This window comes from Sebastes umbrosus, chromosome 22, assembly GCF_015220745.1.
Source record: "Sebastes umbrosus isolate fSebUmb1 chromosome 22, fSebUmb1.pri, whole genome shotgun sequence".
NCBI lineage: Eukaryota > Metazoa > Chordata > Actinopteri > Perciformes > Sebastidae > Sebastes > Sebastes umbrosus.
In genome coordinates, this window is record NC_051290.1 from 24145283 (window position 1) to 24166821 (window position 21539).

At 40.8% G+C, this 21539-nt stretch overlaps 1 protein-coding gene across 1 annotated transcript in view; it reads left to right on the plus strand.

Annotated features, from left to right (window-relative positions):
- htr2cl1 (5-hydroxytryptamine (serotonin) receptor 2C, G protein-coupled-like 1) overlaps positions 1 to 21539 on the plus strand; it is a 242005-nt gene that overhangs the window by 189693 nt on the left and 30773 nt on the right. Inside the window, exon 6 of the mRNA XM_037758286.1 lies at positions 10274 to 10474. Within this exon, the coding sequence (XP_037614214.1) occupies positions 10274 to 10474 (201 nt within the window). The remainder of the gene's footprint in view (positions 1 to 10273; positions 10475 to 21539) is intronic.

Here is a 21539-nt window from a genome sequence, read left to right on the forward strand (position 1 = left end):
TCACTATAAAACACATCAGGAACGTCACTATAAAACACATCACTAACATCACTATAAAACACATCAGGAAGGTCACTATAAAACACGTCACTAACATCACTATAAAACACATCAGGAAGGTCACTATAAAACACGTCACTAACATCACTATAAAACACGTAACTAACATCACTATAAAACACGTCACTAACATCACTATAAAACACATCAGGAACGTCACTATAAAACACGTCACTAATGTCACTATAAAACACATCAAGAACATCACTATAAAACACATCACTAACGTCACTATAAAACACATCTGGAACGTCACTATAAAACACATCACTAACATCACTATAAAACACATCAGGAACATCACTATAAAACACATCAGGAAGGTCACTATAAAACACGTCACTAACGTCACTATAAAACACATCAGGAACATCACTATAAAACACATCACTAACATCACTATAAAACACATCACTAACGTCACTATAAAACACATCAGGAACGTCACTATAAAACACGTCACTAACATCACTATAAAACACGTCACTAACGTCACTATAAAACACGTCATTAACATCACTATAAAACACATCAGGAAGGTCACCATAAAACACGTCACTAACATCACTATAAAACACATCAGGAACGTCACCATAAAACACGTCACTAACATCACTATAAAACACATCAGGAAGGTCACTATAAAACACGTCACTAACGTCACTATAAAACACATCAGGAACGTCACTATAAAACACGTCACTAACATCACTATAAAACACGTCACTAACGTCACTATAAAACACATCAGGAACGTCACTATAAAACACGTCACTAACGTCACTATAAAACACGTCAGGAACGTCACTATAAAACACGTCACTAACATCCCTATAAAACACATCAGGAAGGTCATTATAAAACACGTCACTAACATCACTATAAAACACATCACTAACATCACTATAAAACATGTCACTAATGTCACTATAAAACACGTCACTAACATCACTATAAAACACATCAGGAAGGTCACTATAAAACACATCACTAACATCACTATAAAACACGTCCCTAACATCACTATAAAACACATCAGGAACGTCACTATAAAACACGCCGTAAACGTCACTACAAAACAAGCCATAAACGTCACCATAAAACACGCCACAAATGTCACTATAAAACACGCCATAAACGTGACTACAAAACACACCATAAACGTCGCTATTAAACATGCCACAAATGTCACTATAAAACACACCATAAACGTCACTATAAAACATGCCACAAATGTCACTATAAAACACACCATAAACATCACTATAAAACAAGCCACAAATGTGACTAAAAAACACACCATAAACGTCACTAAAAAACACATCATAAACGTCACTAGAAAACACGGCGTAAACGTCACTAGAATACACGCCATAAACGTCACTAGAAAACACGCCGTAAACGTCACTAGAAAACACGCCACAAATGTCACTAGAAAACACACCATAAACGTCACTAGAAAACACACCATAAACGTCACTAGAAAATACGGCGTAAACGTCACTAGAATACACGCCATAAACGTCACTAGAAAACACGCCGTAAACGTCACTAGAAAACACGCCACAAATGTCACTAGAAAACACACCATAAACGTCACTAGAAAACACACCATAAACGTCACTAGAAAACACGCCATAAACGTCACTAGAAAACACACCACAAACGTCGCTAAAAAACACACCATAAACGTCACTAGAAAACACGCCACAAATGTCACTAGAAAACACACCATAAACGTCACTAGAAAACATGCCGTAAACGTCACATAAAACACGCCAGCAAACGTCACTAAAAAACACGCCAGCAAACGTCACTAAAAAACACGCCAGCATGCCGGCGTGTTCTCACTACTGCTTTTGCCGTGCGCATTATCGTATCATTCTCACACCTTTTTGTGCGCCCGGGCTGCACTTCCATGAACATGTCTCGTTTTGGGGCCTTTGTTGAAATGACTGATGTTGTTGTTCTTCTTGGGAGGACAGTCTCTTCAAATCAAATGTAGCCAGAATGTCTTTTGTTGTTGGGGGTGTTCATACAAATAATACGTAGCTTAATTCCAAAAGCAGACTGTATTATAAGAGACATTTAGACGGAGCATCAAACAAAGATGTTAGATTTTTAAATAATCAGGTCATTAAATGGTGGATTTCCTCAGAAGAACTAACCGTCAACTCATGTTGAATCCTGCATGAAGAGCAAAACGGTATTTTCTAACATTTCTGTCTCACAGACAAAAAGAAATTGCAGTTTGATCTCCTGTAATGACGAGGTGTCTGGAAAATGAGTTTTATTAGTTGATGTCTCAACTTTCCATTCACACTAATCTGGTGTCTTTCATTCATTCAACATCTGGCCATAAAGGAAGAAGAATGAGGAATGAATGCAATTTAGATTCATTCGGCTCTGTTTGCACAGTGATGAAACAAAGAAGTGGTAATTAAACACCGATAATATATGAAGTGAAGAAATCGCTCATGTTTGCAGGCGTGTGACATAAAGAAAAAACGTCACAACAGAATATATCTCACCACAAATTGCACCAGCAAACATGAAGTAAACAAATAAGAGGAATAAGATCAGAAGACAGAGGGCAGGGAGGATAAGTGATGAAGAAAATGAGACGGAACAAAAGCAGCAGTGAGGGAGATGAGATCTTATAGACTCATTAGGATGTGAGTAGAACACACACACACACACACACACACAGCCTAAAAGTATATGACCTTCAAGGCCATTTCAATCAAAGTTATCTCTCTGCGTTGGGCGCAAATTGGAAACACTCGCTGATAAAACACACATGTACGAAAAACATACACACACATTGATGCCGGGCGTCTCAGACAGCGGATTAATATGAGCTGTGTCATATTTGCTTTAATGAATAAGAAAGAGGAATGAGAGGGACTGTAATATGAAATACAATGAGAGAGAGAGGTAATTTAGCTGAGACAGTGCAGTAAATTGAACACTGCTCAGATTGATGGCTTGCTGCTGCTTTACCCTCAGACATATGAGAACAACATGGACTCATCTAAAGTGGCAATAGACACATTTTTTTCCCTTTAGCTTATCATTGTGAGGTAAATGTTGACTGCTTAATGTAATGTCTGTAGAATAATGACACTATCGGTGTTTAGATTGGTACCCTATAAGCTTCACTCTCACTATGCAGTTCTGCCACCGGTAAAAGGCAGAGCGTCAACCATTACACAACCAAAGGATAGCGCTTTTGATTCCCCAGTAGCTATTAGGATTTGGTAATATGTTCCAATTTTCCAACCGGCCATCGTCACCGGTGATTGCCGATATATTCGTGCAGGTTTGTGTGTGTTGTGTGGTGCACATCCCCCCTCCCTGCCACCATAGTTTCAACTGAGAGATCAGCTGTTTTAGTGGCGTAGCATCATTCAACACACTTCATCCAAAACAGAAACAAAATAAAACTCTGTCTTTAAAACAGTCTAGTAGTCGTTTCCACATATCAACAACTCTGGCTAGAGTTCCATGTGTCTTTCTGCCCGCTGAGCAGCGGCACAATGCCTCTTGTTCTTCAGATGCAGACCATTAAATTAGCAAAATAAAATGATGAACATCGCCCAATATACCGGTGACCGATATATTTGTCCGATCGCCCACTCCAGTAGCTATCCCCAGTTACCAAAGAGAACGGGGTGGGACCACGACGACGTTGCTATTTATTTATATCGTACTTTACTTTGCTAATAATGTCTAATGAGAGATGAGGACAAAGATCAGAATTCAAGGATTTTCCTTTTTATTGAAACATAAATGGCTATAAAATGTGCAATAATTACATCAAATAAATTACAGCCATAAAAAAATGAGCCCATATGTAGACCTATAAACAAGTGAATGAATAAATAGACTGTAGACCTGGCTTTGTTATCAATCTCCTCCGCTCCCTTTCAGTACTCGGTACAGCGCCGCATCAACGCACCACAAACAGCTCTATCTGTCTAATAATAATTCATGTTGATGCCTAATGAATGCTTAATGGATTACAATTTTTTTTTCATCGGCTGTTTGAGATTTTTGGGTTATCTGTAACCGCTTATCCTGTCCGGGTCGCGGGGGTGCTGGAGCCTATCCCAGCTGACATTGGGTACACCCTGGACAGGTCAGGTAATGCATATGTAATAATAAAAAAACAAAACTGTGCTTTTGAATAATGATTTGGACGTTAATTACCATGGCAACAGTCAAAGCTTCTAAGCATTGGGGTCAGTCTTAGCAGTTACCGTCCCCAGTAGCGGAAATGTGGGACTGTTGAACAACCAAAGTAACTGTTGAGAACCAGCTGCGGTGTGTCCTGTGTTGTTGGTAATGCTAGGCTCTGAGGAAGACGGAGAGCGATCCGGTTGTCTTTGCCCAAGGGACATCGTAGACATCCTATCAGAATCGGTTGTCTTCTATGGCCAGCAATCATTTTCATTCCCAAGGCCAGCGGTGTCTTTTGGATCAGGATCAACTTCTGGCTGACATCATATAGTCCACTGATTCCCAACTGCTTCTGTGGTTGCCAAATAATATGCGGAAAGATTATTCCTATTTAGGAACAAAATATACAAGTTAGTAGTTTGGTTCACTATTTACAGTATTTAACATGAAAGCCCTTCTCAAAACCAGCACTGATATTTAAGGGCAGACTCTAGATCAGCTCTGATTGGTTGTTTTCCTCCGGGCTGTGAAATCTGGCAGATGCCGTTAGGAGCACCAAAGGACACCAGAGGACACCGGAGGACACAGAGGACACCGGAGGCACATGGTTTTTTTTTTCAGATTACCGGTCTCATGCACTACTGTCTGGATATAGTGACCGTTTTATAAAAATAACTTTTATTAATCATATTTGCTCCAATCTCACCTACTGCTGCTTTAATGAGATACTGGGACGTCCTACCACTTAAAAAATGCATTTGCCATCAGCAGATATCCGGTACACCTTACTTGAACAGCAGTTTAAAAGCTATTGGTAACACTTCATTTTACAGGTCTGCAAATTTAATGGTAATTAGGTGATAATTTGCAAGTAACCTATTTCAAATCTCTTTTGAATTACTGCCAAATTACCCCAATATTTACCTCAAAATGTATCGAAAATTACTTTATTATAAACATTATTTAATAATTATATTCCCCTATTTCCCAATAGTTGGTAATTAATTTAATACATTTCCAGGGAAATAATACAAAGTTGATTGATACTTTTTATTTCCATGTCAGATAATAATTAGCAAATAACTTCTTTGAAATTTCTTTAAAAACTCCCGAATCATGCAATTTAGAAGTCATTTTGATAAATTTTGAGGTACACATTGAGGTAATTTGGCAGTAATTCCAATTAAATAGGTCACTTTCTAATTATCACCTAATTACTATGAAATTTGCTAATCTGTAAAATGAAGTGTACCAAGCTGTTAAATAGTAGGCTGAAATATACACTCATAAACATTTATCATCACCTCAAATCCCTCCTTGGCTAATATCTGAATTTTTAATCATAATCTCCCTGCATTATGCCTCAACCGTCACACTGGTTTAACTGAACATTCAGAAACTAAATTACCTCACAGTGCTGTTTTCTTTAATTGAAAGTTGAAGTATTTCATCAAATGTTGAGCTGGAGCTGCTGACTTCAGTCTCTCACTACAGTTACTAGAAAACCCAACACACCCGCGAGCCAGCTGAGTAACACTGTGTGTGTGTGTGTGTGTGTGTGTGCGTGTGTGTGTGTGTGCGTGCGTGCGTGCGTGCGTGCGTGCGTGCGTGCGTGCGTGCGTGCGTGTGTGCGCGCGTGTGTGTCATGCAGTGCCCCCAATAAGTGTTTGACCTCTGGAAAGTTATGCAAGCTGCCTCCCACTCAGTCAGCAGCACACACACACACACACACACACACAAACAAACAAGCGTGTGATTCACCCCACATACATCATACGTGCAGCCTGTCCTGCAAATCAGAGATGAAATTAAGGAGTGTGTATTTATCTGTGTGTGTGTGTGTGTGTGTGTGTGTGTGTGGCCGCAGGTCTCGTCCTCCGTGAAGATAAATAGCTGCAGGCGCGGAAAGACAGAGAGAGACGGGTTATATATACAGTATATATATATACGTATATATATATACTGTATATATATTATGGCAAGCCGTTCAGGAAATTATTATATATATAATGTGAAATTTTAGAATATTGAATGAAATCCCGAATATATTGAATGAACTCTGAATATATGGAATGAAATCCTAAATATATGGAATGAAATCCTGAATGTATTGAATGAATCCTGAATATATTGAATGAATCCTGAATATATGGAATGAACCCCCATTCCATATATTCAGGGTTCATTCAATATATTCAGGATTTCATTCAATATTCTCAAATTCCACAGTATATACTGTATATAATAATTTCCTAAACGGCATGCCATAATATAAATATATATACTGGAAAAACAAAGTTAGTAAACTTGTGTTTGGTGGATTATTTCTCTGTTGTTTCAATGCTAATGGTCATTGTATTCTACATCGTTGGAAAGCCTGTTTATTTACCTTCGCAATGATGTCCAACTTGTAAGGATCATGCATTTGTGGGATGAGCAGCACAGCTGATTATGTGTGTAGCGCCAAGAAAAATTTGCCAAAATGCTCTGCCAATGGTAAACAGTGTATTCTCATAAGGCTACCAGGAAGCCTGCAATGAGTGCCCTTCACCGTCAGGCCCGTTTGCGCTGGTGTCGACAACACAGACAATGGAACCTGAACATGTGGGGGAATGTCATGTTCAGTGATGAGTCCAGGTTCTGTCTGCCAAAGTTGGATGGCAGGGTCAAGGTCTGGAGACGACGCGGAGAACGCTATGCTGATTGTTGAGCCGATGGAGTAACAGCTTTTGGTGGCGGCAGTGTCATGGTGTCGGGGGGCATCTCCCTCACTGGCAAAACAAGACTTGTCATCATTGAAGGCCATCTCAATGCAGGGAGATATCGGGATGAGATTCTGCAGCCAGTGGCGATCCCATATCTCCACAATCTGGGACCTAACTTCATCCTCCAAGAAACAACATTCTCCCCCACAGAGCCAGGGTTATCACAGACTACCTCCACAATGTGGGAGTAGACAGAATGGAACGGCCTGCCAAGAGTCCAGACCTCAACCCAATTCAACACTTGTGGGATCAGCTTGGGCGTGCTGTACGTGTTAGAGTGACCAACACAACCATGCTGGATGACCTGCAACGAATCCTGGTTGAGGAATGGAACGCCATCCCACAGCAACGTGTGACCAGGTTGGTGACCAGCATGAGGAGGAGATGCCAGGCTGTTGTGGCTGCGTATGGGTCTTCCACCGCTACTGAGGCTCCTGACGGTGTATTAAATGAATAAAGTGTAAAATTGCCAATATGTCTTGTTTGTTCCTTGATACTGATAGAGAATTCAATCATCCAATCCACCAAACAACTCAAAACAAGAGTCAGTACCAACAGGAGAATACACTGTTTACCATTGACGGAGCATTTTGGCAAATTTTTCTTGGGCACTACCCACATAATCAGCTGTGCTGCTCATCCCACAAATGCATGATCCTTACAAGTTGGACATCATTGCGAAGGTAAATAAACAGGCTTTCCAACGATGTAAAATACAATGACCATTAGCATTGATACAACAGAGAAATAATCCACCAAACACAAGTTTCCAAACTTTGTTTTTCCAGTTTATATCGCCTACAGTATATACTGTATAGACTGTAGGCGATATATATATATATATATATAGTACACGCCCTCTTACAAAGCTGACACAGCTGGAAATATAACACGTTCCCTTGATGTTCTTCAGTTGCATGTTACATTTCATTTAATAGTATATAATAATTTGAGTTATGAATGTGGACTGGAGAACCTTTAAGGAGAACACATCTCTCAGAAACAAAAGAAAAGATCTGTCCCTGAACATTTTGACTCATCTTAAATACTTTTGACGATACACTCACCTGCGATTTGGAAACACTGACATGAATTTATAATATTGGGAGAAAAGATCTGAATCAGAGTGAGATATAATACATAGTTTATGAGCTTGTTTGCATGTGTGACTCTGAATACAGACGTACAGTATATATATATACAGTATATAATGGTGCATTCATGTGTCATCACATTTTTGGTGATTTTACTTGTAGGGCTTCTTCTTCACGTGCTTAAATCTGATCTTTCCCCCAGTGTACAGTACCTTCCCTGCTGGTGGGTAAAATAGTGCCAGGATATCATTTTAGCCCACTAAGCTGCCAGCTCACCAGTCAAGCTAATCAGTTTACACCAGTTTGAGAACAGGTTAACCCGTTGATTTAATCCTGTGCAAAACTGCTCCCAGTTGTATTTCTGTTATTTACATCAGCTGCTGGGCCGGCGTCCCAGGCAGCACGCCGGCCCGCGCCGATATAATTGAGGATGATTTTATTCCTCATTACCCAAACCGTTCCCCCTGTGGGGGAAGGGAGAAGGATTTCACCCTCAGGTATCAGCAGTCAGCAAAGCATCACCGACAAATAACGTCTGGTCGCTGTTAGCGTCACAAACTGTTGAGTTGATCTAATGACTGTGTTTCCTGTTAAACAACCATTTAACTATCAGCTGATGAACAAGTGCAACTCTCACTGTGCTGCCTGAACTGAGTCAGCACATTTGAATTCAACTGAGATTTCATTTAACCTTTAACCTTTATTTCACACCTGGAACCTGCAAAGTCGACACGTTTTCATTCCCAACCCGTCAAATACCGCCGCTTTGTCAGTGACCCCACTTCAAACTATGATGCTCTATGCACCACTCTGCATCAGTGTTGGACGTTTCAGGGACCGCGTGTCAGTTTTCTCTCATTACATGCATATTGTCTTTTCAAAATAAACGTCCAGAGTAGGTTTACTTAGTTTTTAGGTTTTCTTATGCCTCAAAACTACTTGATTAGGTTTAGACAACAGAACTACTTAGTTAGGTTTAGGCAACAAAACTACTTAGTTAGGTTTAGACAACAGAACTACTTAGTTAGGTTTAGGCAACAAAACTATTAAGTTAGGTTTAGACAACAGAACTACTTAGTTAGGTTTCGGCAACAAAACTACTTAGTTAGGTTTAGACAACAGAACTACTTAGTTAGGTTTAGGCAACAAAACTATTAAGTTAGGTTTAGACAACAAAAGTACTTAGTTAGGTTTAGACAACAGAACTATTAAGTTAGGTTTAGACAACAGAACTACTTAGTTAGGTTTAGACAACAGAACTATTAAGTTAGGTTTAGACAACAGAACTACTTAGTTAGGTTTAGACAACAAAAGTACTTAGTTAGGTTTAGACAACAGAACTACTTAGTTAGGTTTAAACAACAAAACTCCTTAGTTACTGTAGATTTATGGAAACAAAACTACCCGGTCAGGTTTAGGTAACAAAAGTACTTACTTAAGTTTAGACAACAAAACCTTTGAAAAGTCTACATTGAGTCCTTGGTTGACGATTGAAAAGCAATTACAGACTGTGTTCCATATTTTACACAGTTTTAATGATGATTTAATGACTCACCATTGTTCCTGTGTAGGCGTAGTATTGTGAAATTAATCCGTCAAATCAATCTTTATCTTTATAATCAGCCTTTTAATCAACATTGTTTTTAATTATCTCCCATTTGTTTTATCCTCATCAGAATCAGCAGGATGCACCAAACCTGGAGTCTTTCACAACAGACACTGCAAGGCTTTATTCTCTTATCTTCCATACATCCATGTGCACAGAAACACATAGAGAACAGTATCTAATCCAGAGTCTAATGCATACTAATTATCTAATTTTACCCTCTACTCTCCGACTATAGAATTAAACACCTTTATGTAGTGATCTTAAGATCACTACATAATGATTAATCATAATAATCAGAGTAGTACTTGGAAATGCTGTAATCAAACCATTACCTTAACCCGATTCCTCATGGGAACGGGGGGATGCAGTGCATGTAAAGTGTGCTGTGCTTTGATGAACTCTAATTAATTAAAGTTTAGTCAACCTGCATCTTAAGCCTTCCCACTCTAATGGCATTCACTCAGCGAGGCCCTGAGAACAGCTTGAACAGATCTAAATCACTGCTTTCAAAGACAACTGTGTATTATCAGCACTATAACATCACCTCCTCTCTCCTCCTCCAGACTACGCCTGGCCTCTCCCCAGCGCCCTGTGTCCCATCTGGATCTACCTGGACGTGCTGTTCTCCACCGCCTCCATCATGCACCTGTGCGCCATCTCCCTGGATCGATACGTCGCCATCCGCAACCCCATAGAGCACAGCCGCTTCAACTCCAGAACCAAAGCCATGATGAAGATCGCAGCCGTGTGGACCATATCTATAGGTCAGAACGCATCATATTCTGCAGTTTAATGAATGATAGATGGATCAATGCATGCAGGCAAAGTGCAGGCATGGTTTAGGAATCATTTAACTTAGGTTTGTTGATTCCTGAGTGAAAAAAATTAATTGTAGTCACAAGTATAATTAACTAGATTACACTAAATCAATAGTGGCCAGATTTGCATGAATGCTTTCAAGAGGAAGAAGTGTATTGATTTTGGAGATACTTGTGACCTTTTCTCCGATAGTGTCATACTGTCACTAAAAATGGCCTCTTTTCTTCAAATATGGTGATTCATAAACACAGCTAATCTCAACTGATTGAAAGAGACAAACACCAGATTGTCTTTCTATATGAGACATGATGGAGACTTAAAGGAACAGTGTGTCGCATTTAGGGAGATATCTGTTTCAGTATGTTTTCTTTAGTGTATAATCACCTGAAAATAAGAGTCACTGTGATTTCGTTACCTTAGAATGAGCCGTTTATATCTTCATGGAGCCGGCCACCATGTTTCTACGGTAGCCCAGAACAGACAAACCAAACTCTGGCTCTAGAGAGGGACATTCACATTTTCATGTTTTCGTGTCGGCCACCATAGTTCTCCTACACGCTTGGCACACGGGAGCCATATCAGTTTGGTGCAATCTGCAACCTCACCGCTAGATGCCACCAGATCAGACATACTGCACCTTTAAAGGGTCAGTTCACCCAAATCACAGAAAGTCATATTTGACCTGTTCTGGTATCTAGCCATGAAAATACTTTTGCTTTTCTTTAAGGTTTTAAGATAACTAATAGCTTAAAAACAATGTCTTTGTTATTCTGAATAACCCATTATCCAGGACTATTACTGATTTTTTTAAATATTACTTTAGGTTAAATTATCATGTGTTCAAAAAACAAAAATAAAGCCGGCCCATAGCGGTCCATTCCTGTGAACGCCTGGAAGGAATTTTTTCAAATTTGGCACAAACGTCCACTTGGACACAAGGATGAAGTGATTAGATTTGAACAGGATTCTAACAGGATAAAATGATGACCTGGAGACATTTTGGACAGACATGGATGTAAACTGCAACTTGACTTATTAACCGTTAACCGACAAGATTTGTGCCTCGCATGCAGCGGTGTACCAGCTGCCACTTTACCAGTAAAAGTCTCCACCGCACATTTAGTTTAGTTTAGTTTAGCAGGTTATCAGCTGTGTGTCTGCCCGGCGTAACTGTAGCGAGTGTCCGCCAAACAGTATGTGTGTATTTGTGTTACGTTAGCAGCTCTAGCATTGCCGGAGGCTTCGTGCTCGCCGCTGCCACACACATACAGTCTGTCAGCGCGGAGTAACTTTAGCGAGTTTCCGACAGACCGTGTGTGTGTGTGGCGGCGATGAGTGTGAGGTTGTTGGTGGTGTTCTAGCTGTGAACATAAGTGTAGCAGTGTGTGTACAGTTTATTTGTCGGTGAATAAATGCTTCAACTCCTCCGCTCTGCTCAACCGAGCTAAAGAGACAAGAGTCAACTTCCTGTATCGTGCAACTCCGGCTCCGCCTCTTAAGGTGGACTGTTAAAGAGACGAGCCGCTCCTCTGAGCCGCTCAGCTTTTGAATTAATTATTAATATTTCTTTTAGCCGTTTTTAACCGATAGCGTAAATCCGTTAAAATGCTTAATGTCAGTTACCGGTTAAACGGTTAATTATTAACATCCCCAGCCCATACCATCGTGCATCCCAAATTTGGTTGGATTCTCTTTTTGTAATTTAGGTAAACTGACCGTTTAATATTTTAGGGTAACTCCATTTTCAACTCTACACACACAAGATGTGTTTAAAATCCAATCTGTGTCAGAGAGCTGTTGTTTCAGCTTCATGGTCATTTCTGAGGCTAGATTTTAGGATTTTGTTTTACAGTGTTCCTGTTATTTTGTCCAGCCCCTATATGCCCACACAGATAGCTGGCAGATTGATGGCTGATATTAATTGTAATGATTTTTGTGATCCCCTGGCAGTATCTCTAAAGGTCCTATCAGTACACCTACTGACTTCCTGAAACACTGAGAACGTCGTCAGTTTGTCTGACAGCTTCTCGTTACAGCTGAAACTGATCTGCATCACTGACTTCTATATCTCATCACTAAAAGTGACTGTTAGGTTGACATTATGGACATTTTTCTAAATTCCATAGCTTTGCATTTTTTATTTTATTGATAATAATAAGAATAATAAGAATAACAATAATAACAATAATAACAATAATAACAATAATAATATTCAAAATAATAAAATACAAATAAAAAATAATAAAATACAAAAAGAAACACAAATAAAATATATATTCCTAGCATATTCCACAGCTTTGTATTTAAAAACAAAACAATACTTTAATCAAGGACAAAAGTTCAATCTCATTTGTGTTGGTTGAGAGAAAAATAGCCCAAAGTCCAGTCGTATCCCCATTATTATAAGATTAAGATTAAATATTAAGCTTGTTATATGAGATTAGCCACAGCTGGCCTCTTATGTTGAGGTGCCTGAATACATACTGGGGTAGGGGGGATCACCTAAACTGTGTCTCAATAATATATTGGTTTTGAGTATGTAGTATGTTCACACTTAAAAAACTGAAAAAAGTATAGTAAGTATACTCACAAAAAGTCAGTTTGCATATTAATAAAACACTTGCTTTTTGAGTGTTATTCATTATCTCAGTTTACTGATGGGTCAATAGGTCAAGCTAATTTTGAATTGGAACAGGTCATTACAGTTCAAATTTGGAATAAAAGTGACTAATTCCTGCTACTGATGTGGCAGTAGCTAACTTCCATTACGTTTCATCAGTATCATTTTTGACTTTTCTGTTTGCTTGCTAACTACAAGTAGCTTTAATAGAACACATCACCCACGATATGACAATCAGTCTATCCAGCCCTGTCTCCCCAAAAACACATTCCCATACAACTAAACTGCATTCTCAATTATGTTTGGAGGGAAACATATTTTGTTGTGGATTAAGTTTTTCTTTGACTATCACAAATAAGTGAGTAAGGGATGTGGAACAATGAAGTTTTGTCTCAATGTACAGCGTTAACCACATGTTTAAAACTGTTAGAAGTGCTATTGTCATCTGCAACAAAATATCTTTCCCTGAAAATGTAATTGAGAATGCAGTTTGGTTGTGTGGGAATGTAATTTAGTAGGAGACAGGGTTGGTATATAAATGACTCACCCTGCGTTACCTTGAATTTGTGAAGAAAACTTTGTTTTTCTCTCATGCCTCCACGGTGAACAGAGAATCAACAAATGGAGAAAAGTCTTGATGAATGGAAGTAAACGGAAAGGCCATGTTTAACAACAGCAAACTTCATCAAATCACAAACTCTCACACAACTCGTGCTGAATAATCCAAGTCTCATTTATCCAGTCGCATGCTCACTACTTCCCTAGCTAAAACTTTACTGTTTAAAACATTTCACTGACACTGATGAGTAGGGTGCCTGCTCAAGTGTGAGACTGTTTTAAATAGTAAGGTTTTAGTGAAGATACATGTGTTTGGGCAACACATTCTCACTCCCAACTCGTAATAATGGCGCTTGGTCAGTGCCCCTCGGTATCGCAGACCAACACACGGGGTACCCCTCTTGCGTTACTTTTGGACGGACCAGGGACGGCGTGTCAATATACGCTCGTTACATGCATAGTGTCCTTTCAAAATAAACTTCCGTTTTCTCAAGAAGTTAGGTTTAGGTAACACAACCACATAGGTAGGGTTAGGAAACGGTCGTGGTTGACGTTAACTTCACTGACTAGTGACTCCTGAGAATCAAGGGGCTGCAGATACCGACGAGTCAAAAGACTGATGTGACAAAATAAGTCAACGTTACTTTTAGGGCGATTTCATATTAGGTACGATTGATTTGTACTGTGCCCGAGTACGATTACCCCCCTCTCCACTCTCCGGCATTGAAAAACAGCCTTCCCTTTCACAACTACGGAGCGTTCACACTGATCAAATGAACTGAACTTTGGGGTCAAGTGTACTCGGATCTGGGCCCGGGTCCCTGATGTGAAAGCACCCTTAGATTCACATAGGACACTCACAATGGTCTTCTGGTTGAAAGTCTTTCTGTTTGTTTGACCCCTCCCGCCCTTAGCAGACTATCACGCTATGAATACTACGATGACCGTCGAATAACGCCGCGAGTGGGTTTACATTGGATTTAGTTGAAAGCCCTGTTCATCACATACTGACGGTCGAGGGGTGCTGACCAAACGGCGGTATTTGAAGTTTTAAGTTGGGAGTGGGAACGGGTTGGTTTGGGAAGTACTGATCACACTACTGGATAAAAGAGACTCAGATTATTCTGCACGAGTTGTGTGAGAGTTTATAAACAGACGTTTTGATGTAGTTATGCTGTTGTTAAACCCGGCCCCAATTTACTTCAATCCATTCTTCATTTTTTGATACTCTGTTCGCCATTGAGGCGAGAAAAACAAACTTTTCTTCAAGAATTAAAGGTAACCCAGGGTGAGTAATGGATATACAAATTGTCATTGTGTGGGTGAAGTATTCCTTTAAGGTGCTCTAAATTGCACCACTTGGTGTTAAGCTGTTACAACTGACTCAGGTCGTTGGGAAATTGAGGCTCGTACTCTGCAGTCAGCGTGTCTTAGCTGGAATATTACTGGTTATTGTGACAATACAGTATGTGTACTAAAAATCAAGGTCTCTCTGCAGATGTACCCGCTGGGGTACAATTATAATGGAAACATGCAGTGTTTCTTCTTTGTGCACCATCTTAAGAAAGCTGGACATATTTTCCTCTGACGTCCATTTTCTCTATCTGTTGTTAAAGTGTTTTGCTGTGAGCGATAACTCCTTGAAGGCAGCATTGACAGATGGAGATGATTGACACCTGAAGATACCGCAGCACTCGCTCCCTGCTGGCTGCTTTTAAATCAGAAGAAATCGCTATTTTCTGTTGGCATTTCCTTGACCCCTTCAATACCACAACATTCTGCAATGATTGAGGTCTGAGAGGGGTCTCACAGCGATCAATGCTAAAGGATTAGCAAGGAAACATCCAAGAGAAGCTGTGCTGTACAGTATTAATTTACCATGAAGAGATTTTCCCCCTCTTTTTTTATTCGTAGTATCTAGTTGTGAGTTGCTCCCCTCCCTTTTCCTCTCCATGCCACTTAGAACGGATGCATCTGCTTTCAACTAAACTCAAGTACCAATCTAGACACAACAGTTTCCTCTTTTGAGACACATTTGAAAGGCAGAGTGGCAGCCATGCACAAATGACTTCAGTCTGCTTTGGCCGCACATTCACAGGCATATACTTGTCAGAGATGGTTTTAAGTTTTCTTCAAGGACGAGTTCGGGGTCCTCTTCGTGCATCGTTCAGCTGAATCAGGTTTCTCAGATCAATGAGGAAAATTAAACTAAACTAAACTGATTTTTTGCAGCCTTTACACACATCTTTCTTCATCAGAGTCTAAATTTGACCAGGTTAAAACAGACTTAAGACTTGAATGTTTTTGCTTTCAAGACTTTATAGTGTCAAATTTCAAGTAGGGTAAGTCTCACAGAACCCAAGTCCAAGTCAAGTCTAAGTTCTACATTGGCTGAATTAATCTTAGTGACAATGGGCAGGCCTGGTGTACACCGGTCCACGTCGCGTCTCAGTGGACTCAGTGCTGGAAATAATCTTCATTTTTTTTCACTTTTCCACGAATTTGAAGGGGATGAAATCAGTGAGGTGGATCGTAGCCTTCATTTAGATTCACCTGGCTGGTTTGAATTAGAAAGACACCAGATGAATGTACTTATTTATTATTTTTGTGTGTTTGTGAAATTTAAAACTAACAATTACTCTCCCAATCTGAAGCATATCATCACACCCTGCAGACATCTTTATTGGCTCGAGAGCATCTGTCAGCAAACCAATGTAAAACTGCCTTAAAGCCAGATTATCTAACTTTTGAAAGACAAATGAGGTGTCTGCTGTTAGATGCAGCATATTTATATGGATGGTTTGTATTAGGAGAGTATATTGGAATGTTAGTTGTTGTTTGGGCCTTCCTGATTTAGAGCTGGGTCAGAGTTGAAGAGACATCTGGTCATGGTAAAGATATACCAAATGCTAAGTCAGCAGGGTCCTGGGAGGCCTGGGTCAGAGTTGAAGAGACATATGGCGGCAAAAGAGAGGTGTTTCTATTTTTATTTGTCCCTCTCCTAAAACCATATGAGGAAACTAAGGGTTTGACCAGAACAAGCTCGGTATTTAAGGAGCTGTCTGTATACGTTCGGGAGAGTTCTCTCATTATTCGGCTGGAGGCTCTCCAAGTAACGTGTTACTTGTTTACGATACTGAACTTATTGTAATAAATTTGTTATACAACTAAGACAGTGTCGGCGGAGTTTCTCTTCAAACATCTTCAACTGCATCACCACAGAAGATACATCACAAACTTAAAAAGTTGAATTCATAAGCAATAAAACACACTGTTGCTCAATTCAGTACACTTTGGTGTTTTTTTTGCTACAGCTTTACTTGGTCTGGTATGACAAGTAAGGTATGTGGGCTAATGTTAGCTACTTTAACACATTTTAGATGCTACTACTGTGTAGCTGACATTACTTGTACTACACTTTGTTTTACCATTTTGCTGTAATTGTTAGATGTGGTCGCTGTGCAAAAGGTATATAGTCCAGCTTTAAGTAAAGATGGAATACAGATATGTTGAACTTATCCGGATATCTTACAAAAAGTTATTCCACATTTTTCCTGTGTTTTCCTCTGAATGTTCAGCAGCACGTGACGCACGTGTCAATTTCCGCTTGTTAGACACATACAGTCTTTTCAAAATAAACTTGCGTCTTCACAGGAAACAACTTAGTTAGGTTTAGGGAACAAAACTACTTAGTTAGGTTTAGGAAAAGATGGTGGTTTTGGTTAAAATAACTCTGGAAGTGGCATTACTTAGGTACAGAAGTTACGTGAGAAATAAATCAAGGTTGATTTCTGCTTTCACACGGGACACGAACAGTGGTCTCGAGCGAAGGTCCTGTGTTTTTTGACCCATCCATCGACCCAGACCTCCACTCTACGTGACGTTTGTCGCTGTTTATACATCCTGGTTCACAATTACCTGGATTACATACAAATTTATTTTGTGGGATACATAAGAATTACAGTGCACTACTTTTTGTAGGTATAGCTACGAACGGTGTATGAGAACAGCCTGAAATGTTTGAGGTGCCAGACATTATATACATCAGAAAACCACCCAGCTAATCTGTTCATCTCAAAGTAGAATAACTTTAGGTAAAATGATCAACCTACTAACCATGTTGCCTAAATAAACATCTGTTTAAAATTGTAAGACCCTCCCCAGCATTATTACTGTTTTATTTGGATCCTAACCATTACTTAAAGGGCCAGTATGTAACATCTGGCGGCATCTAGTGGTGAGGTTGCAGATTGCAACCAACTGAAAGTTCTCCCGCGTGCCAAGCGTGTAGGAGAACTACGATGGCCGGCGAAAAACGGGAATGTCTCTCTCTAGAGCCAGAGTTTGGTTTGTCCATTCTGGGCCATTCTGGTAGAAACATGGAGGCCATTCTTATTTTCAGGTGATTATGCACACTATATATATATATATATATATATATATATATATAGTATATATATATATAAAGAAAACATACTTATTAATATTCCATTACACTTCTCCCAATAGATCCCCCTAAATGCTACACACTGTTCCTTTAAGTAAAAAAAAACGTCTGCTACATAACCATCCCCCTTTCCTGACCTCCCCTCCCCTGTAATAATTTCTGTACAGTCCCTAAACTGCAGATTTCCCTGCAGCTTTAAACAAACATTTACAGCAACTATCTCTCCTCCAGATCACATTTACTGTGTTGACCGTATCTAACAGGAATGCATCTTGGTGTTATCAGTGCAGAAGTGTGTGCAGGGAAGCCAGAACAATAGGCGTTAGATACATGTCACTGAAAAGACTTCTAGTCTTTGGATTAAACCAAAGTTCAAAGTTGTTTTGCTGTGAAACTTCAGAGTAGTCCTGACAGATCAAGTCGATTGGCACCTCCAGAAAGCAGGTAGTTTTACCTCCTTCCCTCTTCCTCCTTCACAACCGGCTGCTTTTGAATTAGAAGAAATCCCCTGTTTTCTTGCGTTTCCTTGACCCCTCTAAAGGTTCTGCACCGCTACATGCTGCTGTGATTGAGGTCTGAGAGGTCTGAGAGGTCTGAGAGGGCTTACGGCGATCAATGCTGAAGGATTAGCAGCAACACATCCAACAGAAGATCCTTGCAGCCATTCTCTGTCTGTAATAACATGCTGTTTGACTTCGATGTTGTTTCAATCCAACCGGACATGTAGGTCCAATACAACTGCACCTTACAGAACAGGACCTTAAATCACTGTGAACAATATATAGTCCCTGATTTTATTGAAAGGAAGGCTCACTGTTGATCTTTTGAAATTTACCTTTGAAATAACTTTATCACCTCCGCCAAGGCCGAAGGCCTAGGAAGGAGGTTATGTTTTCACCTGCGTTGTTTTGTTGGTTTGTTGGTTTGTTTGTTTGTCCATTACCAGGATTACTCCTCCTCCTTAAGTATGCATGGGTTTGAATTAACCTTTTTTGGAGGGGTGGGGTGTGGCACGATGAACAATCCCTTAGATTTTGGTGGCGATCCAGATCATGATCTGGATTCAAAAATATTTTTAAGAATTCCGATCAGCCTGAGCATTAAAACCACAGGGTATAACACATGCACAGTGTAGCTGATGATACGTTGATGACGCGTGACCCCGCCTCCTTTCTTCAGAGAGAGAGCAGGGGGAGAGGGAGGAGGAGGAGGGGGGGACGACTGTAGATTCTGCTTTTTCACATTAAACAGTTGAGTTGGACCAAAGCACACTTGGTGATTGTTGGAAAGAGTAACGACGACGGTTTCGGTGAGTTTTATTTTGTTTCTGTCCAGTGTGAATGAGGTATTTTACGAAGCTCCGCTACATACAGCTGATCTCAACATAAACACAAATACACATGGATGATGGCGCAAGCTGAACAGAGTGCCATTCTAGTTTATACTGAGTTGATGCCAGGGGCGGCCGGCCAATAGAGGGCACTAGGGCGCCGCCCTCCCTGAGTCACACACAAAAAAACATTACTCCTGCTCATAAAAATAATACTATTAATAATTATAATAAATTATACAAACTGTCAATATTTGTCTGTTTTAAATATGGAATGCACCCAGTAATATGTGTAAAATAAAACAGAAAATCATCTGTGCAAAATATATGATTTCCCTGCCCGTCCCTGATTTCCCTGCCTGTCTGACTCCCCTCTGCCTGTCTGACTCCCCTCTGCCTGTCTGACTCCCCTCTGCCTGCCTGTCTGACTCCCCTCTGCCTGTCTGACTCCCCTTTGCCTGTCTGACTCCCCTCTGCCTGTCTGACTCCCCTCTGCCTGTCTGACTCCCCTTTGCCTGTCTGACTCCTCTCTGCCTGTCTGACTCCCCTCTGCCTGTCTGTATGTCTGAAGTTCAGCTCTGGGGCGACGGAGAAATCGCCTACAGCAGGCGGGTCTATGTAGCAGCTTAGCCAATAGCTGATTCAAGCTATGAACGTATGACATTAAACTTAGCCAATCAGCGTCCTCAAATCTAATACGAGAGGGACGATTATTTTATTGCCACAAACCAGCTACTGTTAAAGTCAGGACTGCCCTCTGCGGTCTCTACGGGCGCCATTTTAACTATGACAATGGTGAGCGAGACCACTACTCCAAGACCGAACCCTGACTCTGTAAATTCTCCCCTCCTGGAGCCGTTTGGGAGAAGAACTTTGGCGGATAAACTACAGGTAAAGGAGCTGTACCAAGATCAACCCGACCTGGTAATAAAACAGCAGGCTGGTGAAAAAGGGAAGAAGTATATGGAGGCTTCTGTCGTAGCTGCTACACCAGAAAGACCTGGTTAGCTGGATGCGGTCATGCACAATGCCTTATTTTGCTTTCCGTGCTTGCTCTTTAAAATGACGGAGACGGATCCAGCATGGACAACAACGGGAGAGAGGGATATGAAGCACCTGTCGGAAAAAGTAAGGAAACACGAGAACACCACGACACGCGTGGAAAACTCCGTCGAGCTAGCCGCGCTAGGCCGAGTGAACATCGCTACGCAGCTGGATGATGGCCACAGGACTGCGGTCAGGAAGCACAATGAGGGTGTGGATAAAAACCGGCACATTTTATCCACAATTATCGATTGTGTGAAGTTTTGTGGTGCTTTTGAGTTGGCCTTGCTCGGTCAACCCTGGCGTTTTCAGGGGGGTGGTGGATTTTGTTGCCTCGCTGGACACCGTGCTGGAGGAGCACCTTAAGACCGCCACCGTTTTTAAAGGCACGGCAAAGACGGTGCAAAACAAGCTGTTAGACTGCATGCTGTCAGTGCTTAGGGATTACATTCTGGAGGGAGTAAAGAGCGCTGACTTTATCGCAATCAAGCAGACGAGAGGACGGACATTTCCACCCACTGTCAGCTGGTGGTTGGGCTACGCTACATCTACAACAGTAACATCCAGGAGCGTTTTTTCGAGTTCATCACAATCCATAACGCGACTGCCGACACCATTGCTACAGCGCTTAAGGAGAGACTAAGCACCATACTCCCAGAGGAGCAGAAGGCCAAACTTATCGGCCAGGCTTATGACGGGGCTTCGGTGATGAGGGGAGCCACCGGCAGAGTGCAGCATAAGATGTCTATGAAAATGCACACTACGTCCACTGCTATGCGCATCAACTTAACCTCATCATGCAGCAGGCAACATCACCCCCGGATCGGCACTTTTTTTTCGGACCTTGGTGGATTTTCTGCCTTCTTCTCCAGGTCACCGAAGCGAACCACAGTGCTGGACCAAGTGGTTGCGCATATACTCCCCAGAGCCTCAACAACACGGTGGAACTTCCACAGTTGCGCTGTGAACACTGTGTTCGAGCAAAAGGATGACCTTCTAAAGTGTTTCCAG